The sequence below is a fragment of the Ciconia boyciana genome, chromosome 8 (genome assembly GCF_034638445.1).
Source record: "Ciconia boyciana chromosome 8, ASM3463844v1, whole genome shotgun sequence".
NCBI classification, from domain to species: Eukaryota; Metazoa; Chordata; class Aves; order Ciconiiformes; family Ciconiidae; genus Ciconia; species Ciconia boyciana.
In genome coordinates, this window is record NC_132941.1 from 50872913 (window position 1) to 50895790 (window position 22878).

A 22878-nucleotide genomic window follows, 5' to 3' on the forward strand; every position below is an offset into this window, starting at 1 on the left:
TCAGCAGCAGGAGAGGAAGGGTCCTGGTGGAGCTGCTCCACCAGGCACCCTCCCTGCATTGGGGCAGGTCGCAGGGCAGAGTGGGCAGGGGTCTGCCAGCAGGCAGGCGCAGGCAGGCTCTGCTGGGACTGGGCAGGGAGCCTGGCTCGCCCATGCCACAGCTCAGTCTCGGCTACACTGGGCCATGCATGAGCCTGGGGCATGTGGCACAAGGGCAGGAACCTGCCCAGCACTGCATCTCCCTGCCCTGGGTACAGGGCTCAGGAGCTTTCTGGGTCCAGCTGGGGATGGCACTGGGTTGGCCAGGGAGCAGAAGCAAGTGCCCAGTGTCGTGGGCAGTGCTGGAGGATGCTGCTGGCGAGGATGCTGCTGCCAGATGGGTCAGGGCATCTGGCTGGGGCTGGAGAGCAGCAACAGGCAGCGTGTGGGGCAGGGCTGGGGCAAATGCACGGCACCATCATGCAGATGAAGCGGCACCAGGGCTTTGCTAGGTGCCCTGGGCAGAGGGCACGCAGTGGCTGAGCCTGCCTCGCAGCACCAAGAGCAGGATGCCCCAGGCAGAGGGTCCAGCAAGGGCTGGCAGTGCCCGTGGGCATGGGACTAAGCCCCCCTCCCCTTAGCGCTGCCTGGGGCTTTGCCGGTCCCACTGCTCCCTGATGCATGGCACCCTGTGTGCTGCCAGCTGGGGCTGCCCAAAGCAGGGCAAGCTCCTTTGCTTGCGGCAGGGGCAGCAGCGCAGAGCACCCAGAGGGCTGCGGGAGCCTCTTGGCACTGGTTTGGCTCAGTGGGAAGCACCTGGGACGCCCCAGCACCAGCCCCTGCCCGCAGTGGGTCTGAGCAGGGGCAGAGCCACTGTGGGGGGCACAGAGCAGAGGGGGGTGGGCAGCCCTGGTGGGCAGCCCCCGGCCTCCCCCTCCCTCCTGCCTGCCCTGGGCTCAGAAACGGGTGCTCTGGTAGTGCAGCCTGCGGAGCTCGGAGAGGCCACTGTCCCGGCAGTATGAGTCCCTGCAGGGACTCCCTGCCAGTCACCGGCCCCCTGCCCCACCGCCACCGCTGCTGCTGCTGGAGCTGCCACTGCTGGAGCTGCCACTGCTGCACCGATCCTCGTAGATGGAGATCTCGATCTGGGCCCTGCTAAGGATCATCAGTGGGATGTGCCAGCTGCAAATCCAAGACCCAACACCCGCTCCCGGTGTCCCACCACCCCTCACCCTTGTCCTCCCCCCCAGCACCCCACTGCCCAGAGGATACGACCCTCATGCCACGCTCCAGGGGGTCAGTGAGCAGCAGCCCCTGCGGCGCATAGATCTTCTCATTCTGCTCCTGGATGTACTTGGAGATCTTCTTCAGGACCTGCCGGTGCACGGAGGGACACTCAGGGCCTGCCAGCCCTGATGTCCCCCACTGCAAGCCCTGATGCCTGCTACAGCCTCCAGCCCCCCCTGCTCCCTGTGCCATCCCTGTGCCCCCTGTCAGCCATGCCCATCCCCAAGCCCTCCCCTGGACCTTAGCACCTTCTCGTAGTGCGTCTCCATGCAGAGGAAGATGAAATAGGCAGTGGCGCAGGCCAGGCACCCCTCCAAGTATGAGCTGCCCCCAATCTTCTCTGCCTCGGCGTAGAAGCCATTAAGGGTTTTCACAGTTTCCTCGAAGAGCTGCCGCTCAATCTAGAGCAGAAACCAGGGTGAAGACGAGTCTGGCCAGAGGCTGGCCCCCTGCACTACCCTGTCCCCATCCCTTGGGCGACTTGTGGAGCACTTAACCCTCTCCTCCCTGCCCAGCTGATGCCTCAGCTCCCTAACCCCTGCCCACTGCTTGCCCATGCCAAGAGCCTGCAGCCCTTCACCAGAGCCTCCTGGTCCCCAGGAGCACCCAAGCCCTTGCACATCAGGCAAGGTGGCTGTGATGGCATGCACCCAGCAACATTGGCTGGCCCAGAGCCATACAATACCCTATGGGGGCCCCATGACTTCAGACCCCTCTCCCCCCTGAGCCCCCATAGGGCACCGACATAGGGCACCTCCCACTCTGTCAGCCTGCCAGGCTCCCTACCCGGCTCTCCAGCTCAGGGGGGAACTTTGTCTGGAACTGGCACGTGGTCCCATCACTGTAGTCCCGCTGCACGAAGACCTTGGTGGCCAGGGACGCGCTGCGCCGCAGCTCCTGCAGGCTGTGCACCTGGAGGGCAGTGGGGTGAGCTGGGGAGCCACAGCCGTGGGGTGACAGGCGTCCCTGCTGGGGGCTGGGGACCCCGGGAGCAATGCCATTCTCCCAGCGTCAGGGCGTGGGGGCCGCAGGCTCGCACACCCTGAGGGAAGGGAGCCCCCGGCATGGGCTGTGTCATGCCATGAGCACAGCTCGGTGCAGGAGGTGCGAGGCCAGGGGTGAGGGGAGGATGGCAGCAAGGGGAGGATGCCGCGGCAGCCCTCCGCTCGGAGCGTGGGCGACTGCGTGTGTTCCCTGCCCCAGGCTGGTGCCTGTCCTCGCCTACACCGGCTGCTGCACGGTCGGCTGTGTGTCCCCGGTGGGCCACGGCCCGGGGAGGGGACAGCCCTCTGTCCCCAGCAGTGCCCCAGCACGCAGCCGCCCCAGCAGGTCCCAGGCAGGAGGGGGGAAGCGAGGGGAGCAGGAGCAGCGGGCCGAGCAGTGGGTCTGCAGCGGCAGCGCAGCGGGCGGGCGGGCTGCAGCCGGGTGGCTGCACAAAGGGGGTCGGCAGCCCCGGCAGCGGCAGGCGCTCAGCCCAGCCCCGCCAGCCCTGGCAACCCCAGCGTACAAGGGCCCACGCCAGCCCCCTGGGCTCAGTGGGGGGGGCTGGAGAGGAGGATGGGAGAATGGAGGGGCCAGGCTGTGCCAAGGGCGGGTGCCAGACCCCTCCCTGTGCTTCCGCTTGGGTGACATGGGGCCACCTCCCGCCGTGTGCCCCACAGACCCTCTGCCCCTGTCCCGGGTCCCACCCACAGCACCTGGGAGAGGGACCCACAGCCACCCCTCCTCCCGGGGCACCCCACCCCAGACCCACGCTGCTCCCTCCAACAAGGGCACCCCGCACCGCCCCGAGCACCCCACATACACACCGGCCTTTCCGTGCACACGGACCGCGCACGCCTCCCAGCCCCACTCCCCAGTGCGTCCCACGCCGACCCCAGCCCCACGCTGCCCTCCCACACCAGCGCACCCCCCGCGGGCCCCGTTCCCCCGCGCCCAGGCAGCCGACGGCGCCGGGGCGAGGGGCGGCAGAGCGGGGGGGCTCCGCCGCAGCCCGCCGCCGGGAGGTCCCCGCCGCCGGGGTGGCCCCCGCCGTGCCGCCGCGCACCCACCTCCGTGGCCATGGCGCGGCGTGCGCCCGGAGCGGGCCGGGCTGGGCTGTGCCGGGGGGGACCGGCGCTGTCACCGGGGCCGTGCCGAGCCGCGCGGGGGGACCGGCGCTGTCCGCGGTGCTGCTGTGCCGAGCGGCGGAGGCGGGCCCGGCCGCCCCGTGTGCGCAGCCGCCCGGCCCGGCACGGCCCGCCCCGAGGCGGCGGGGACGGGCGCCCGCCGCTAGCGGCACGGAGCCCCGGGAGGACGCGGCCCCGTTTGCTGGGGACGGCGATACCGGAGTCCGGCTGCCCCGGGCCTGGCCCCGGCGGGGGGCTGCGAGGCGGGGCTGCTGCTGCAGGTCCCGGGGGTCCGGCCGGCGCTGCGGGTACCGGGGCCCGGCTGCCGAGGGGATGCGGCTGCAGGTCCCTGGGGGGAACCGGCTGCCGAGGGGGTGCTGCTGGCGGTAACTGTGGCGGTGGCCCGGCGGGGGTGCGGGGGCCCGGCCGCGGGGCTGGCAGCCTGCCGTGCCACGGGGCCGCCTCTGAAGCTGTTTGTTCGCGAAGGATTTGCAGCTGGCGCTGCGCTCTGGAGCGGCCGCTGCGATCGCAGCGCGGGCAGACATCAAAGTGGAGAGCTAGCGAATTCCCTGTTATCTCTGCCCCTTGACGGCCCCATTAGAGCCGGAGAGATGCCAAACCGGGGGAAGAGAGGCTCTCCCGAGCGGCGAAGGAGGGGGTGCTCACAGCTGGGGCCGGGGTGAGGCGGGAGGGATGCGGCGGCTGGGCACAGGGCCCTCGTCAGGCAGGAGGGCAGCCAGCCCTTCCTCAACACCTGGGCGATGCTGAAGGCAGCGCGGGGCCCTGCCAGCCTGTCTGCTCAGGCTGCTAACACGGCACGGCCGGCTGCCTGCGGCACAGGGGCCCTGAGGAAACAGGGGCCGCTCCAGCTGACTCCCACTCCCTGCCCTGAGCACCAGCCCAGGCTTCGGGCAGAGCAAATAGAGGCAGAGCCCTGGGGTGGCTGGCGGGCAGCCCCTGCGTGCCGGAATGTGGCAGGCTTTGTGACCAAGGGACATGTGCAGGCAGGGACCTGAGTCAGAGGGCGCATCTCCCCCCCTAGACACAAAGCTACGGATCCCATAGCTTTTTGGGGGAAACCTGCTGTTCCTAGGGTCCAGAGCAGCCCTGCCAGCCCACACGCCAAAGCAGTGGGGTACAGCCAGTGCCACAGAGCCAAAGACTCGGGGGGGGGGGGAGGGGGCTGTACTCTCCCATGTACACACAAATGTGCATGCACAGGCACAGGCATTTGTGCATGCACTCAGATGCACACATCTGCCTGCACCCCCTGTGCACCCCCAACCACGCACCCAGACGCATGTGCGTGTGCTCACACACCCGAGCGTGTCCCCAGATGCCCCCAAGATCAGGCCCTGCATCCCGGCTCCTTCCAGTACTGTGTGTCACCGCCACGTCAGGGCTCGCCTGCCGGCCTGGCAGCGCCCTGCCAGTTGCCATGGCAATGCTGTGCCTGCCAGGAGATGAAGTTTGCTCTCCCACGCCGCGGCGAGGGGCCGAGAGCAGCCGGGGGGCCCAGCTGTCCCTGTCCACCCCAGGCTCTGCCCATCTGCCTGCACCCTGCGCTGCTGCCCCAGGGATGTCCCTTCTCTGGCGGCACCAACCCAGCCCAGGTGCTGGAGCCTCGGTCCTGGGCTCCAGCTGCCTCACAAGCCACAGACCTGCTGTCTGCAGGACCAGGGCATGTGTCAAAGAGTGTCCTTTGGTGGGACGTCTTCATTCCATCATGGGAAGCCGCCTTCCCCCAGCCATACTACCCAGGAGCAAGCCTTGCCCGGTGACAGGCAGGAGCTGCCCCAAGGTGTTCCCCATCCCCACACAGACCCTGCCTGTGGTGCCCCGGTGCCCCCAGCATCTCTGGAGCCCACCGAGGCCTGCCAGCTCCCCATGCAGGTTGCACCATCATGGGCTTTACAATTTTAACCAGGGCAGGGACAGACCCTGCATGTTCTCATGCAGGGCGGACAGGCTGCTGCCATGCCGTGCCATGCCATGCCGTGCCATCGCTCCCAGCAGGGCAGGACAGAGGTGGAGAGGGCCTGGCATAGCTGGCGGGATCCCAGGCAGTAGGAGCAGGGGCAGCAGGGGCTCGGGGCAGCCCCAAAGTGCTGTGTGGCCCTGCTGTCCCCCTGGGCCCCGGCACTGTGCGGGGGGCTGGCAGGGTGCCTGCAGCAACAGGGCTCTGGCCCTTCTGCTCCATCTGCTGAGCCCCGAGGGGCTATTTTTAGGCTGCCTGGCAGCGGGGGCGGGCACCGCATGCACGGCTGCTGCTACAGCTGCCTTTACTCCCCTGCCTGGGTCCTCTCCTGCGCCTGGAGAGAGGGGGCTCTGACCTGTCCCGCAGACAGATTCCCGACAGACCTCCCCTTGCCCCCAGCTCTGGCTGACCACCCAGAGACCCTGCCCCTGGCCCCATGGGACAGGCATGGGGTACGCTTGGGGTCCCTACAGACAGCCCCATGCAGCCAGCATGCCTGTGCCCATCACACCGCAGCAGCCATGCCCCAGAAATGCCCCTAGTCCAGTCCCTGTGCTTGGCCCCCAGGACAGGACTGAGAGGTGTCCCCAGTGTGTCCCCAGGTGCACAGCACTGCACCCCGGCCCTGCACCCCGGCCCTCCCTGCAGTCCTGGCACGGTGGCTGGGGGCCGTGGAGGACAGCTGGAGCCCTGCGACCAGCCCAGCACCAGCCCCTGGGGCCCCATCCTGCACCTGCTGCGTGCCGAGCCCCCTCCCCAGCTTGTCAGGGCTGTCAGTGTCTCCGGCTTTACTTCAAAGGAGCCACGGCAGGGCCAGGCCCTGGCAGCTGCTTCACATGGCACTGGGGGGGGGGGCTTTCATTAATAGGATGGGGGGAGCATGAGCTCACCGCCCCAGCGAGGACAACGGTGACATTTGGGAGGCACGCAGAGAGAGCGGGGCAGGGTGATTAGCTGATAACCTTTCCTGGGAGACACCAGATGTGTACAGCAGTATGGGGGGGGGACATGTCCCCCACACCGGGAGCTGCCGGAAAACAGCTCCAAGTGCCCCGCGTGCACCTTCGCACAGGATGGAGAGACTGCCCCAAACCAGGGACAACCAGCCCTACAGCCTGGGCACCCTGAGGACGGGCACCCTGAGAATGGGCACCCCGCCGTGGTGCCCGCAGCACCGCCACGTCCAGCTGTGTCCATCCCAGTGGGTGGTGCCAGGACCCCGTTGCACTGGGAGCCCCCACAGAGGGTGGGGGCAGCCCCCCAGCACACGCCACAGGACTGAGCGGGGGGGAAGCAGAACCCTCCTGCAAAGGGGCGAGCAGCAGGGAGGGAATGCGGTTTTGGAGGGAGGTGCCAAGGTCCAGCATCAGCAAAGGTGCCGGCTGGGAGCCGGGGCTGTGCGAGGATTGCCCCCGTGCCAGGGACAGGGCTGTGCTGGGAGCAGACACGTGTGGCTTTTCCCAGCTCCCTGGTGGGGCGAGAGGCCAGCAGCACTGCAGAGAGGGTCCCCATGTCCCCATGCACAGTGCCGTGCTGCGAGGCAAAGGGGCTCTTCCCCAGAGGGGTCCCCATGCAGGATGTGCCCCCTCCCTGCCTCGCAGAGGGGGCCCGGGGGCCAGGGACGGGGGCCGGCAGCAAACAGGGGGTCTGTGTGCAGGCTGGTGGAAGCCGGGCAGGGCCAGGAGCTGCCGAGGGGCTGGGAGGGTGCCAGGGCGGCCTCAGCCCTGCAGCTGGGCCGGGAGCGCTGCCAGCCGCATTCCTGGGGCTGCCGGGTGAGCGGGAGCGTGTGTGGGCGCAGGGCAAGTGCACGGCCACCGCTGCCCCTGCCTGCTGCCTGCTCTGACGGCCCCACGCCCCTGGGCCAGCCCAGCCCCAGGGTGCCCCAACCTCCCTCGGCCACCCCCAGGCAGGGCCACCCCCACAGAGCCATGCTGCCAGCCCCACATTGCCCCTTGTGCTGGGGTGCTCTCTCCCGGGAGCTGCCGGACACCCTGGGACACCTGTCCCTGCATGGCCAGCCCCGGCATGCTGTCCCCTCCTGATGGTCCCTGCTCCCCAGCAGGGACCCGGCACTGCCCGGCACTGATGCAGCGCAGAAGCCAGGAGTCCCAGGAGCGTGGAATGGGGCTGCAATAGGACAAACAGCCAGGGAGGACAGGAGGGAGCCTGCCCAGGCCTGGAGGACGTCTCTGCCCACAGCAGCACCCAAAGCTGCGGTGGGAGAAGGAGTGGGGACACAACAGGAGAGGACGGGAAGAGGTGACCAGGACCCTGCTCAGCATCTCATTTCCCGGGAGCCTCCTGCTCCCCTGGCTCAGACCTGCTCTGTGCTACAGCCAGGCACAGGTCCCTGGGGAGGGCCCGGAGTGGTGAGGGGGCACTACCGGGGATGTCCTCTTACCATGCCACCCTGGCTGGCTGTCCCCGAGGTCCCCACCGTGGAAGGGGCAGCCCCCATGGCCCCGCTTCCGGCCTCGCTGCCATGACAGGTGACACAGGCGGTGGCACAGCCGGCTCCCCGGAGTGACAGGCGCAAGTGTCAGACCCCAGGCGGCTGCGCGGGTGCAGGACGGGGATGTGGGCACCGGAGCAGCCTGCGCAGACAGGACACACGAAAGGCTACCAGCTCCATCTGCCCTGGGGCCATCACCTTCCCTGGGGTACAGCTCAGATCTACCTCCCCTGGCTACGTCTCCCCCCAGCCCTGCAACAGCCAGGGTGGAGAAGGGTTAAGGAAGCAATGGGGTTGCAGCAGGGATCTCCGCAGAGCAGAGGCACAGTCTCAGCTCAGGGACATGGCTGCCAGGACACCTGGCAGGGCGGGAGCAGGGGACGGACACCCCTCTCCTGAGGCCAGCCCTGCTCCCCCCCGGCATGGCCAAGCTGCCAAGAGGTGACTCAGTGGCTCTAATGAAGGCATCGTGACAGACGGGGGGGGGGCCAGGCCAGCTGGCAGGGAGCCCCTCGCTCCTCCTGCTGCCCCCTAGCCCCACCAGCCCCCTCGCCTTCATCTGGTGGGGTGCCAGCCGGCACAGGGTGCTCGGCACCCTCAGCACCTTCCTGGGAGTGACTGTGGGTGCTGGGGGCTGGCCTGGGCTGGGGGACAGGGTGGGCTGATGGCCAGGAACTGGTCCATGGCCAAGAGCAGGACAGCATCATTGCTGGCAGTGCCGCAGGGACAGCCTGGGGACCCCGCACACCCACAGGGCAAGGTGTGCTCGGCATCCCGCACACTGGCAGCTCCATCCTGCACACGCAGGCTCCCGCTGCTTCCACCTCCCTGCTCTGGCTCCCAGGCCTCGCCAGCCCCAGACCAGCTCCCATGGCAATTAGCTGAGCTCCCTGGCTGCCCTGCCCCAGCCCATCCATCATGAATTAGCTATTTTCTATCAGCATTTATCTCCAGGCAATCTCACTCCTCCTGTGACAGCCTGATGCCTCCAGCACCCTCCCTCCTGCTACCGGGCAGCCCTGATAAAGGTCCACTCTATCTTATTGTGCTCCCCAGCAGTTACACATTAATGGTGCCATCTCCGGGGCTTGGCCAGAGGGGGATGAGCTCAGCCCACCCTCGGTCCTGCAGCAAGCAGCCCTGGGTGATGCGGTGATGGGCACTGTGCCCGGCACAGAGGGCAAAGGGAGGGCAGGCAGGGTGTAGGCAAGTGCAGGGCATGCAGGTGAGGTTCCCAGCACAGCCCCAAAGAAGATGGATCCCACCAGGGCTGGGGGGACAGTCCCTGCCCCCAGCCCGGGGCAAAGGGCAGCTGCTATCGCCTGCCTGCACCAGGCTGTTTGCTCTGTAGCCCATTAACAGAGCCGCCTTATCCGGCGGGCAGGGGCCGGAGGCGGCCCAGAGCCCGTTGGCCAGGCAGGGGCATCGATCGCAGGAAGGGGAGGGGTGCCCTAGATAACCCCTGCAGACAAATGGGTTTCTAATGGTCTTGAGCCTTGCACCCCCCCAGCCCATCTCCAAGGGGATGGGGGAATGTGGCCCCAGCACTGCCCTCCCTCACCCCACTCGGGCTCTGGCTCTGCCCATGCCCCAGGCACCGGCAGTGCCTGGGTGCGAGCCCTTTGCTGGGAGGTGTAACCCCAGCTATGCCTGTGCCCAGCAGACCATGGGCTGCCCGGGCTGCGTGCTGGCAGGGCCATCCACGAGGAATAAGGACCCCATGCCCATGGCATCTCCTTGGCATTGATGCCACACATGGCACCTGGAACGTGGGTGCCCCAGCTGCCCCCCAGTGCTGCAGCATGAAGCCTCTGGGGCGTCCTGCTCCTCCATCCCCTGCACCTCAAGCACCCCCAAACCCATACCCCATGGGGCACAGGAGACCGTGGGGGGGGCATAGGGTAGGAATGAGGGTCCCCTGCCCCACGTGTACCTGTGGGGTGCCAGGCGGGATGGATGAGGGCAGAGGGGCTGGTGGATACCGGGGGCACCTTGCGCCCACAACACATCCCCATGGGGCAGGCGAGCCAGCCCTTCCAAGGGCATGGCCCCAGGGCCACACGGACCCAGGGAGGGCTGGGGGGGGGCTGCACGCAGGGGGCTCCCTGGGAGGGCGAGGGTCGTGCACCCACCCGGCTGCCCGGGGAGGGAGGGCCGGGGCAGCGGGGCGGGAGGGCAAGCGGCAGCGGGGTGGCCGGCGGGGCAGGCTGGCATGGGGCCGGGGGCCAGCCCCGGGGGGCCCGGCAGCCGGAGCAGATTGGCTGCCGGCGAGGCCTCCCGGGCTCCTTAGAAAGGGCAGCGAGCGTGGGAGGCGCCGAGGGAGCAGGCAGCGCGCCGAGCCGCGCTCCCGTCCCGCTCGGCAGGCACGGCCGGCGGCGGCAGGCGGGCGGCGGCGATGCCGCGGGCAGGCGGCCCCCCGGGGGCCCGGGGCACAGCGCTGCCGGCCCTGGCGCTGGCCCTGGCGCTGGTGGGGTCCCCGGGCAGCGGGCAGCACTACGACTACTACGGCTGGCAGCCCGAGAGCCTGCCCCACGGGCGCTTCTACGGGCGGGAGCCGCAGTGCCTCGACATCCCGCCCGACATGCAGCTCTGCCGCGACGTGGGCTACAAGCGCATGCGGCTGCCCAACCTGCTGGAGCATGAGACCATGGCCGAGGCCAAGCAGCAGGCCAGCAGCTGGGTGCCCCTGCTCGCCAAGCAGTGCCACACCGACACCCAGCTCTTCCTCTGCTCCCTCTTTGCCCCCGTCTGCCTCGACCGGCCCGTCTACCCCTGCCGCTCACTCTGCGAGGTGGTGCGCGACTCCTGCGCCCCCGTCATGGAGTCCTACGGCTTCCCCTGGCCTGAGATGCTGCACTGCAGCAAGTTCCCCTCCGACCACGAGCTCTGCATCGCCGTCCAGTTCGGGAACAGAAAGGCCACCCCGCCACCAGGTAAGCGGGAAGGGCACTTGCGATGGGATGGGGACGCACGCAGGGCACCTGCTAGCAGCGTGTCCCCATGCAGCGAGGGACCCGCATGCAGGGTTCCGCTGCGGAGCCCCCACACCCCCATCTCTGCACCTCCGAAGCAAGGCCTGGGGTGCTGGCTCTGGCCAAGGACCCTCTGTCTGCAGCAGGGCACGAGTGGGCACAGTACCAGCAGCATCAGCCAGGGCACCCAGGCACCCTGGCCCCAGGGGAGCCAGGCACCCAGCTGCCTGCACAGAGCTGCCCAGGGCAGGGGACAGCAGAACAGCCACGGGAGCAGCGCTGAGGGTGAATGTGGGACAAGGTGGGAGCTGCTGGGGGACCCCTGGCAGAGCAGTATCCCTTGCCTCCCACTGGGTCCCATGCCAGCAGCAAAGAGCATCCCGCACCCTGCACCTGTGGGTATCGGTCCCATGCTGCTGTCGCAGGGTCACTGTCCCCTCAGGCAGGTGAGGGGACATCACCCAAAGGCAGGCCAGGGTCAGGATCAGGGCTGTGACACCCTTCAGGCTGGGGCCACCCTCAGTGCCGCTGCTGTGACTCAGAGCATCGACAGCTGGACGAGGGGTGTGCCCATACCCTGTCCCTCCTGGGGGGGTGCTGGGACGCCAGCCAGCGAGGTGCTCTGTGCCCCCCGCCATCACCCCGGCACAGCTGCCCAGGGAGCAGAGGGGCTGCTGGGGCTCTCCCAGCGTGTCCCCTGGAGCTGGCCCAGGTGACAGGCATCAACAGCAGGGAGCTGTGACAGTGGCTGGTCTCTCACCACAGTGTCCAAGATCTGTACCCAGTGCGAGATGGAGCACAAGGCAGACGGCATGATGGAGCAGATGTGCTCCAGTGACTTCGGTGAGTGCTGGGGTCCCCTTCCCGGTCCCCCCTGGACAAGGGGCTGCCCTCCCCCAGCTCCGACAGCCCAGGTGGGGGTTGGCTGGAGGGCATGGTTTTCCAGGGACAGCCCCATGGAGACCCCCCAAGCCATTCCCTTGGACCCTGTGTGCATGGGATGGGTGCACCACAGGAGAAGACTCTGTGCAGGCAGAATGGTACATTTGGGAGGGTCACTGGGGGCCTCTGCTGAACCCCCCCCCAACAGCCCCTTCCCCTCCCCACACAGTAACTTCCCCAGAGACCCTTCTAGGTCCCACCCCAGGGATGGGCTGTACCCTGTCCTGCACAGGTGCCTAGCTCAGACCCCCTCCAGCAACACCCCGGCAATGCCCCAGGGAAGTCCCCCCCCAACCGTGCCCCATGGCTGCCCCACACAGTGGTGAAGATGCGCATCAAGGAGATGACGGAGGAGAATGGGGAGCGGCGGCTGGTGGCCGCCCAGAAGAAGAAGGTGCTAAAGCTGGGCCCACTCAAGCGCAAGGACACCAAGAAGATGGTGCTGCACATGAGGAACGCAGGCGCCTGCCCCTGCCCCCAGCTTGACAGCCTCAGCGGCAGCTTCCTGGTGATGGGCCGCAAGGTGGGCGGCCGCCTGCTCCTCCTCGCCATCTACCCCTGGCAGAAGCACAACAAGGAGATGAAGTTCGCCGTCAAGTTCATGTTCTCCTACCCCTGCCCCCTCTACCACCCCCTGCTCTATGGTGCTGGGCAGCACTAGGGCTTTGCCCACCCCACCCTGTTCTAGCACTGCTGCACTGGCCTGATGCTGCACCCCTGGCACCCTGGTTGCACCCCAGGACCCTGGCTCTGCTCCCCTTGGCCCCTTGACTGTGCCCCAGGACCCTGCTCTGCACCCCTAGGATTCCCAGCTGCATTTGTGGGAGCCTTGATCCACAGCCAGGACCCCTGCCCCATCCTGAGAGCCCTGCTCTGCATCCCTGGGACCTCTGTTCTGCTCCCAGGATCCCTGCCCACACCCAGGAGCTTAGGCTGCACCCAGGACCCTTGCTTTCCCTGCTTGTGAGCCCTGGTCTGCACCAGAGACCCTTGGGTACCCCCAAGGCCCCTGCCCGGTACCCCAGGGACACTTGCCTGCACTTAGGATCCCTGCTTGGCCCTCTTGGGACCCCTTGGCTGCACCTGAGACCCTTACCCTGCACCCTTGTGTGCCCTGCCCAGCTCCCTGATGACACGCCCCAGACCCTCAGCCCCCCCCAAATCCCTGCTCCAGCCCACCAAAGCATCCCATCCCCTCACCTTGAGCTCACACCCCAGCCCTGGATTATCCCACCCTCACAGGGACCTACCCCAGCCGAAGCAGGTCCCTCCTGCCCTGCTGTCCCCACAGACTGGCCCCCCTCAAGACCAAGTGCCTGGAGCAGCACGGTCCCTGCCTGGGCTCCCCCACCCTTCCCATCCCACATGGCTTGGGGAGGGCAGGGGTCCACCTCCAAGCCCCCCAGACCAGCCCTGCTGCATCCCTCACGCACCCCTGCCAAGACCCAGCCCAGGCACCCCTCGCCCATCCACACCGCAGTAAATTATGCCACATCAGAGAAGCCTGTGTCCGGCTCCCTGTGGTTCATGGGCAACCACCCCTTGGGGCTCCCTCAGGGACCCCAAGAAGGATGGGAGGGGGCTCCCAGCCCTGCCTGCTGAGTAGGGCAACCTGAGGGAGCAGGGTCACCCTGGGCTCCGGCTCTAGCCCTGCTCCAGGCGCCATGCCCAGAGCCCAAGGCCGGGCAGCCTGGCCAAGCCGAGGACGAGGCTCCCAGTGGTCACAGGCATCGCTGGACTCAGGCATCCCTGCCGCTTCAGGGAGCCTCGGAGGGTGGCGAGATGAGGAGGATGCGGGGGGAGACAGGGGAGCCCCACAGCTGGGTCTGAGGGTGTTTGCCAGAGAGGTTTCTCCCTCCGTCACCCCTGGGGGACAGATCCACAGGCTGAGAGTTGGAGGTGCACGTGGGGAGCCTGGCACTCAGCATAGTGGGGCGCAGATCCTGGGCCAGGGATCCCTGCCTCCATCCCCATGCACCCCACCTCCGCACCACCTGAAAGCCCTGTCTGCAGCTCCCAGCCAGCCCTGCCCTGCTGCCAGACCTCCCACCCCAGAACCTCCAGCCTCCTCCCAAAAGGTTCCCCAGGGACACCCACCTGCACCAGCCAGGACCCCTCCAGCAGCACCACGACCGGGGCAGCCCTCAGCCCAGCCCCTCTGATGGCAGCAGGGTGCTGCCCCTCGGCTCAGCTTCCCCAGCCCCGGAGCAGGGGCTGCCTCTGCCCCAGCAGCCCCCCAGTCCCAGCAGCCCCCCAGTCCCTGCCTGCCCCTGTGCCACTCCAGCCCTGTTTAGCCAACACATTCTTGCATCCGCCCGTCCCGCTGGGTGAGGGAGGCACGAAGGTGGCCGCCGTGATATTTACCCAGCGCCTGGCTGCCTGACACTGCGGCTTCTCACCGGAGCTGGCCCCGCCACAGGGGAGCCTCCCGGGACAAGAGGGGAATTGAGGCTGCAGGACGCCTGCACCCACCCTCCTCCTGGCTGATGAGGCCACCGGGCACCTGCCCCATGCCGAGGTGATCCCCGCTCCCTCTGCCCCCCTTGGGCATGGTCTCGGCCCCACTGACTGCCCCCCACCTCCCAGAGCCCAAGCCAGGGGGATGTGGCCCTGCCCCACGGCCGGCCAGGGACGCAGGGCAGACAGCCCCTGCCACAACCTCACACGGGGTGCAGGCAGTTGCTGCCCCCACCCTGGCCAATATGGAAAAAAACTGGGGAAAAAACTCAAATATTGTTAGAAGGTACGTTCAAAGCGAGGCTGCTGAGCACGCTGCCATAGGAATAAACATCATCAATTTATGTCATTTTATTGCAAAACTTAAAGTATGCAAAAAAAAACCCCCCACATCTCCCGCAGACCAAGTTTATCTGTAGCCCTCTGTATTTTGCGTCATTAGCATCTTTCCAGGGAGCATTTAGACATACATGGCCATGGCACTCATCGCTCCAAGTGTTTTCTCTAGAAAGACAAGGAACTTCTCTCTGCCTCCCACCATCGGCTGTCTGAGCTCTACAGCTCAACCTCCCCAGCCCCTCACGGACCAGTACTCGCCCCATTGCAGATACACCCTCACCCGCAAACACGACCCCACAGCTCTTGGGATGCTACGCAGCCCCCTCCCCAGTATTACAGCTGCTCCACCACCCCCAGTAACTGCTGAGCCCTCTGCATGCCAGCCCCCCCGCACACCCTGGCCTTGGAGCGCACCCAGCACAACGCAGACACCCTCACCACCACTGCCAAGTCCAGCTTTTCCCCCAAATTTCCATAGCACACAGCTTGAGGAACGGGTTTATGAGCCCACAGCCGACAGGAGGGCTCAGGCTGCCCCCAGGGCTGCCCCATACGAGCTCCCACACTGGTGGGGTGTACAGTCAGCAGCGAGATCTGGGCCCCCAGTGCTTTCCCAGGCTGGTTGGTGCTGTGGCCCGGTGGGTACTGGGCAATGCCAGCCTGAGAGCACCAGCCTCCCCAGACCTCCCAGCTGGGGGGGACTGCAGCTGGCTGGCAGGGACACAGGCCATGGCCATTCCCAGCTGCACAGCAGCCAGGGTCACATTCCTGGGATAGCTGGGAGCTTTGCTGTTCACACAGGGAAAGGTCACCCTTGTGCGTGCAGGCAGCCTGGGCAGGGCAGGGGAAGGAGCAGCCCCAGGAGGCAGAGAGGAAACCCAGCAGCTCCTGCCAGGGCTGAGCTTCTCCCTGGCTCCAGCCCAGCAGGATCCAGCCCTGGCACAGCCAAGGAGAAGCAGCCGCACACAGTCCCAGGCAGGGGGCAAACAAGGCCACAGCATGACAGAAGATGGAAATCCCAGTAAGCAAGGAAAGCTGGTGGCAGAGACAGCATTTCTCTGTGACCACCTGCAGGACCGCAGGGCCAAAGCCACAGAGGTGCCAGGGCGACCTGGGACTGGGACAGCTTTCACTGGGGCAAGAAGAGAGCCAGCTGAGGGCAAGAGATTTATTGGTCATTCTCTATGTACACTTATATATTAAACTGTAGTGGAAAGCAGCAATCACTAAGTGCACAGAGCAGCACCAACTCATGCCTCTTCTCACGCTGCAGCTAGAGACCCAGCCCAGCCCAAACTTACCCTCTTGCCTCCTCTGCGCTACAGCCAAATACAGGGAGGGAAAGACTAAACCTGCAGGCAGTGAGGCCAAGGAGCACAGGAGTGACTAGCAGGGTCTCAGCTGAGCCAGGACCAAAGACCACATCTCCTTGGGATGCAGGTAGAACTCCGACTTGATCCCAAAAATACAGTCACCTAGCACAGTGCTGGAAAAGGTAGGGACAAAGCCCTGAGGTTGTTCTGCCCCACCCAGGAGGTGGAGGTAGGACCACAAGTAGGAAGGATGGCTCCTCCATCGCTGAGCCAGGCCACAGGGCCTGGGCAAGTATGTGGCAGGGTGCAGTGAGTGCCAGGGAGTGCCCAGGGCTTGGAGGAGCTGCCAGGGGGCAGCCACAGGGATGGGGGCACAGCTGTGGGCAATGCCCCGCCGCAGGGACCCAGCTGGTGCAGCAGATGCTGTGTGGCAAGGAGGGCTGGTCTGTCCCCAGCCTGGCACTGGCAGGAGGAGCAGCGAGTGCAAGCGTCCTCCGGCAGGGTGACGCCACGCTGGGAACCAAGCAGCCCAGGCTCCTGGCTGCAAGGGTGCCTGCTGTCCCAGGTATCAGGCAGCGCAGGACCCAGGAGCTGGTTTGGCCTGTTTCAGTCACTTGATGAGCACCTGGTTGCACAGACCACACACGAACACAGTCTCTCTCTGAGCCTCCGGGGCTGGAAAGGAAAGCAGGTGTCAGAGATGCTCCCCTTCCCCACCACAGGCTAGGGACCCCAGCCACAGAGCTGCTCTGAGAGCTGCAAACCCATCACTGCTCTGTCCTAAGCCAGGCTGTGCTGGGCAGGTCCTGTCCACCCTCCCCACCAGGGCTGGGGCAAATCCCTGCAGCAGACAGTGCAGGTGGGAGCAGGAGCTCTGCCCTCCTCCTCCTTTCCACTCACCCGTGGCTCCCATCACAGCCTTGGGGACTTTGAAGGAGCAACACCTGGAGCAAAAGCTGTTCCCACAGTTACTGCAGCTCCGCTGTGGAGAGAGAAGCAGGTGAGACACTACTCTGGGCCCAATCCCAGCCCTCCCTGGCAAACGCCAGTACCAGAGCACTGCTAACAGCATTCCCTGCTGAAGGGGAGTGGGTGCAAGCCCTGAGCCCTCACAGCAACAGCAGAGGGGTCATCTGCCAACAACACCTGGACAAACCACCCAGGCCTAACACTGGATCTGCATTCAAGTATTGCTCTAACATCACAGCCAGCCTGTGCCTGGCCTGAGAAAGCACTGGGAGTAGAGGCTCCAGGAGGTTTAAGGACACTGTATCACTTTCTATGCTGTAACCCTGGAGGGACACAAGCTCCAGAGAGTCCCAGACATATCAGACTAACCCAGGAGTAAGGGGAGGGGGCCACAAGTCTGGAGAACAGGAGGCAGCAGGAAGACACAAGAGATACATCCTTCCCAGACATGGCCAGGGGACTGTGTGCCAAGCATCACATGCAGGGGCTCAGATAAGACAACAGGGGTGGCCGTTACTCCTCTAGTTCCCACAAGCAGACCCATGCTCTGCTTCACGGGAAAGCTCTCAGGCCACAGGAAATGGGCTAAACCAGGGCACAGAGCAGGTGCCCTCTACACTAGCACAAGTGGGTTTGGCCTGAGGCAGCTTCCAAAGGAGCAAAAAGGCTCCATGGCACAAGGGATCCCTGGCACCATTAGGCATGCAACAACACCCAACACTTAGCTGAGGTCACCTGCTACCGGGCTGTGACTGAGGCCAGCCACCCGAGCTGCTGGAGAAAGCCAGGGCAAGCCAGACATGCACAACGCCTCTGCCCCAGGTGCAGGCAGCAAGCTGGGGTAGAAGCCAAAGACTCACCCTCTTCTTGAGCACAGAGAAGGTGGCTGCACAGCCCGTGCAGCTCCCTGGAAGAGAGAGCAGAGGTCAGGCAGGGCTCTGCTGCCTGGGACTGCAAGAGGTACAGGAACACCCACAGCTGCTGTAAAGGCTCAGCTTGGAGACGACATTCCTGCACCTTCCCATCCTTGCCCTTCCTAGGAGGGCTGGGAACATCCTCCCCATGGAGGGGGAGGCCATTGGAGGTGTCAGCACAGCCCTAGCAGGTACTACACCACTCTGTCCACTCCCAGTTCACTGGGAAGCAGCACAGACCCCGCTCCCTGAGCTCCCACCTGCTCCCAGCCTTACCAAAGTTGTTGCTGGGGTAGCGCTTGCGCAGGCGCTCGGTCAGGCGTGACACCTTGCTGCGGATCACCTCATTTTTGCTCATAAAACCGTTGTCGGGGAGGCTGAGGTCAAAATCTGCTGAGCACTGAGAGCTCTCGTCATCCTCCTGCAGAGAGCAGAGCCAGCTGAGCACAGAGGGATGGCTGGGGGCATGCTCAAGGGTTGCAGGGCAGCCCACCCCAGAGATGGGCACCCGACAAGCAGGATGCTCCACCTGGCATCACCACAAGCCACTGGCAAACCAGGCAAAGGCTGCCAGCTCCAGCTGGGAGGAGATGCCCCTCTTGCACACCTTGGCATGGCAGTACTCACCATGACCAGCAGCTGGTTCTCCTTCTCCCGAAGCATGGGACAGAGAGGAGAGGCAGTACAGATGGAGTCAGAGGTGCCCAGCCCCACAGCCACCCTCCCTGAGCACCCAGCTTACCCAGCAAGGCCCTCAACCCTTCCCACCTCGGCTGCCCTGCAGGCACAGCCCACCCCCACCAGCCTCAAACCTCGATAGCATCTTTGAACTCCTCATCAGGCTCTGCCTCCTCCGCCTCCTCCACGCTGCCAGGGGTAAGGTCCTGCAAGAGATTCACAGAGCTAGTCCTGCTGTGCCCCCACCCCTGTCCAAAGGTGGGCCCACCCTTCTGCAGCAGGTTCCAGGACAAAGGACCAGTACCCCCACAGCCCCATGAGAAGACATAAGTCCCAGAAGGTGAGGTGAGCTCCTGCCTCCCCAGACTGCATCCTTACATGCAGCAAAAGGACTAAGCCAAGACCTCAGCGCAGCAGGGCAGCCCCCAGTAGCTCAGGAGGGGCTCACAGGCTTCCAGCAAAGCTGGCAGCTGGAAGGAGTTTCTAGGTAGAGGGACACAGGCACAGTCAGACCAAAGGGCTGACCCTGCAGCTCCTACCCCACAAATGCCCACCCTGCCCCATCTCACCTCTGTGCTGGTGGGTGTGGGGGTCCGATCTGGGGGGGCAGCAGCTGGCAGGGGTTCAGCAGGCTCTGGAGTGCTCTCGAGGGGTTTGGCACCCATACACTGCTCGATCGAGGCCTTGAGCTCCTTTATCACTGGTAAGAGGGGAAAGCAGCTGGAGCAGGGTGGCACTTCCCTTCTCCCAGCCCCACCACACAAAAGCCAGCTGCAAGAGCTGATCTCCAGGGCTCAAGGTGGGACACAGCACATACAACCCTCACCCATCAGATACCCTGAGCCCTCCTCTGCTCACACAAAGTCAGGGCAGCAAGGAACCCCCCACCAGCTGCCCCAGCTCAGACAGGGAACAGCAGGGGCCTTGGTTGCAGCTCAGCCACATCGATCTCATCCAACTCTCCTCCAGCACATGCCACAGAACAGGGAGTGCCTCCAGCTCTTCTCCTCCCCTCTGACGGCACATTTTCAAGCCTGTGTCATACATTGCCACAGTCACCGAGAGTATTTCAAGTCCTGCAGAGCAGGGTCAGGGAGCAAGAGGGATGGTGATGCTCACACACAGGCTGTGTCACCAGGCCCCTGTTTGCCACAGTGTGGAGGAGAGCAGGAAACAGCACCCAGGCCAGGACACACATCAGGAGAGACTCTCGCCTCTCACAGCTGAGCCCCAGGACCCCACCACCCAACCTGGGCTGCTGAGCGCCATCCCTAGGACATTGTTGCCTTCGGGGGGATTCAGGTCCCATGGCAGAGCCCGACACAGGGCACTAGGCTCACATGAGGGTGCTGGGAGAGGTCCAGGGCAGGATCCCTGGCTTCAGAGGGCCTTTCCGCAACCCATCCCACACAGGCCATTTCCAGGGAGGTCTCTTACCTTGGTAGAACTGGGTGTTGCCCAGGAAGAGGGTGCTGTTGAGGATGGCCAGGACCCAGCAGAGGGGCAGCAGGTAAAGGACACAGACAGAGCCCAGCAGCGCCCCATAAAACCTGGGAAGGAGCAGCAGGATGCTGCAGTCAAGACAGAGCACCTCACACCACAGCACAAGCCCCCTTCCTTCATCTGGTCCTCCACCTACTCTCTCCGAGTACCAAATACATCGAACACAGCTCCATAGGCCTGGCCAGGCCCCTCTCCCCGCTGAGCCTGCTGCAGGATGCCTGACCCAGTACTACTCACTGGGAAGAGACAGCGGGGTTCTCCCAGTACAGTACACGGTACACTGCCTCGCAGCTGCAGCACATCCCGCTCAGGAACCCCTCCAGCTGGATCAGGCTGCAAACAAGACCTCACAGTCATGGAAAGGCCCCGCAAACACACGCCCCGGCTCCCCCACACTCATACACTTCACAGTGGCCAGGCTGGCGTGAACCCAGGCCCTCCGTAGCCACAGAGAAACCTTCGCGGCTGCAGAGGCCCCAGGAGCCCCACAGCCGGGAGGGCTCCAGCGACTCACAAGCTCTTGACCTGGGCGATGGCCTCCTGCCGCGAGAGCTGCACCCTGCGCAGGTCCTCCCGGCGGACGCTGTGGTACCTCCTGCGCACCAGCTCCGGCTCCGAGGGCCGGGCCCGGCACGTCTCCTGCAGGTAGCCCAGCAGGGCCGGCACCACGACCAACAGGGCCAGCACCGAGTACCAGGCGGCTGGAAGAGGCGGGACAGCGTCAGCCCGGGGGGTCCGGGGAGGGGACCGGCCCCGGCCCCGCCACACGCACCTTGGCCCAGGGTGAGCAGGAGGAAGTTGAGGCCGAGGCAGACGAGGAGGGAGCACACGGGCCGCTGCCACCTGCGGAGAGGAGGGAGGATGAGGGACGTGAGGCCCCGGGGACGGTCTCGGTCCCGGCCCAGCCTGCACCTACCGGAGGAGGGAGCGGACGCCCTCGGCGGCGTCCCGCAGCGGCTCCAGGTAGAGCTCCAGCCGCCGGTAGCTCCGCACCAGCTCCAGCAGGTCGAAAGCGTCGGCGGACTTGGGCAGCGACGGCTCCGGCGGGGCCTCACCGCCCCCCGCCGCCCCTTCGGGGCCGCCCGCCGCCCCGTCCCGCTCCACCGCCTGCATGACGGACCGGGCCGGGTAGCGGGACCGGAACAGGCCCAGCTGGACCCGCCGCCACCGAGCTCGGTCCTACGCTGCACTCCGCTTCCGGGAAGGGGCCAGGTGCGCCGTGACCTCACCCGCGGCGTTGGCACGCAGCCAATCAGAAGAGCCGAGATAGGAAGAGCGGACAGAAGCCCCGCCCCTGTGAGGGCAAAGGGGCGGAAGAGGCCTCGGCCCCGGAAGCGGCAGCGGCTCGGCCCCGCCCCGCCCGGCCCCACCCGGCCCGCGGGAATCCATCGGCGGCGGGGCTGGGCGGCGCCCGGGGCTCGGCCCCGTGGGTGGGCCCTGGGTTCTGCGACCGGTCTGGGCGTGGGGCTCGGGGCCGGCCTGGGGCCGGGACTCGGTCCCGGTGGGTCCGGTCTAGATACGGGGCTCGACCCTGACCTGGAGCTGATCCGGGTCTCGGCGCGGTCCAGACCCGGCTCTGCTCCGGTCCAGGGCTCAGTCCCAGTCTGGGTCCGGTCCTGATCCGGGTCTGGGCACTGATCCCGGTCTGATCCTGATCCGGGGCTCAGTCCCAGTGTGGGTCTGACGCTGATCCGGGTCTAATCCTGGTCCAGGGCTCAGTCCCAGCCTGGGTCCGGTCCTGGTCCAGGTCTGGGCACTGATCCGGGTCTAATCCTGATCCAGGGCTCAGTCCCAGTCTGGGTCTCGTCCTGATCCGGGTCTAATCCTGATCCAGGGCTCAGTCCCAGTCTAACTCTGACCCTGATCCGGGTCTAATCCTGATCCAGGGCTCAGTCCCAGTCTGGGTCTCGGCATGGCCTGCTCCCACCTGTATCGGGGCACTGGGGATTTGTCCCCGTGGGCTCCATTGCTGGGGCACCTCGCCATGGGGAGAGACCAGAGACCAGCCCTGCACCGGGGGTCCTGGGAGGGAGTGGGGGGTTCCCCCCCGGCCTGTGAGTGTGGCTGGCAGCTCATCCGCTGCCCCTCCACGGCCCGGAACAGCCCAGCCCTGGCTGCGCTGGCGCTGCCCCACACAGCAGCCTGCGGTCCTGCTCCCACCTCCCTGGTCACCACAGGCTGTCACCAGGTGCTTGCAGTAGGGCTGGGCTGCTGGCTCCCAGGGATGCTCTGGGGACCCCAGGCTGTGTCCGATGCCAAAAGGGAGGATGCCATCCCATAATACCCTGTGCAACCTTCTTAACCCTGTACTGGCTCTCGGGCTATGAGGGCAGCACAGGGTTCAAGGCTGCTGCTGGTTGTCCAGAGTCTCCAGTGAGATGGGCATGTGTCCCATGGGCAGAGGGCTGGGTGGCCCGGTGACACCCCGGCTGTGGGTAGAGCTCCAAGGCTGATCCCCGTCCTGAGAGTGCGGCCCAGGGCTGGAGCCAGCCCCGGGAGATGCTGGCTGCCCCCAGCCTGCCCCCAGCTCTCCGGGGGCCCAGCAGCGCCCCGGCCCCGGGACAGAGAGCCCTTTCAGCCCGGGAGTGACGAAGCCAATAGGAATGCAGCTCCGTCCTGTCCCCATCACGTCCCTGCGGCCACACAGCCCTGGGGACCTGGCCTCCCTCTGCACTGCCAGGCCACGGGAGCTGCCCGCACCCAGCACCCAGATGAGCACCAGGCTGTGCCCCATCTCTGGAGGGGGCAGTGGGGCTGGGGACGGCCCCCGTCCCCAAGGGCAGAGGTTTAAGCCTCTTGACCAGGAGCAGTGGCTCAGCACCGGGGAGCCTGCCCGTGACCCCAGAGCACACCAGGATGTTGTGACCACAGCCAGAGGCTCCAGGCAGGGAGACCCCAGGGTGCAGGGCTGCAGAGCCGGGTGTGATCTCAGCTCAGACCCCGTCCCCAGCAGGTCCCAGCCCCAGCACAAAGCCCCAGATACCCGG

At 66.1% G+C, this 22878-nt stretch overlaps 3 protein-coding genes across 3 annotated transcripts; 1 reads left to right on the top strand and 2 right to left on the bottom strand.

Annotated features, from left to right (window-relative positions):
- Nucleotides 1-1025: 1025 nt before the first annotated feature.
- On the bottom strand, nt 1026-7810 carry GOLGA7B (golgin A7 family member B). The gene is made up of 5 exons (XM_072870390.1): nt 7754-7810; nt 2053-2178; nt 1515-1667; nt 1252-1353; nt 1026-1124 (listed from the first exon to the last, which is right to left on the bottom strand). Exons 1-5 carry the CDS (start codon nt 7808-7810, stop codon nt 1026-1028), a joined length of 537 nt encoding a protein of 178 aa, XP_072726491.1.
- A 2389-nt stretch (nt 7811-10199) lies between these two features.
- On the top strand, nt 10200-12884 carry SFRP5 (secreted frizzled related protein 5). The gene is made up of 3 exons (XM_072870628.1): nt 10200-10737; nt 11542-11619; nt 12039-12884. The coding sequence occupies exons 1-3, from the start codon at nt 10200-10202 to the stop codon at nt 12377-12379; spliced, it is 957 nt and encodes a 318-aa protein (XP_072726729.1). The 3' UTR covers nt 12380-12884.
- Nucleotides 12885-16063: 3179 nt separating this feature from the next.
- ZFYVE27 (zinc finger FYVE-type containing 27) lies at nt 16064-21130 on the bottom strand. Its single transcript, XM_072871043.1, has 11 exons — nt 20808-21130; nt 20664-20734; nt 20406-20592; nt 20129-20224; nt 19826-19938; nt 18958-19088; nt 18523-18594; nt 17987-18131; nt 17657-17703; nt 16728-16809; nt 16064-16502 (listed from the first exon to the last, which is right to left on the bottom strand). Exons 1-11 carry the CDS (start codon nt 21002-21004, stop codon nt 16438-16440), a joined length of 1206 nt encoding a protein of 401 aa, XP_072727144.1. The 5' UTR covers nt 21005-21130; the 3' UTR covers nt 16064-16437.
- Nucleotides 21131-22878: the final 1748 nt, after the last annotated feature.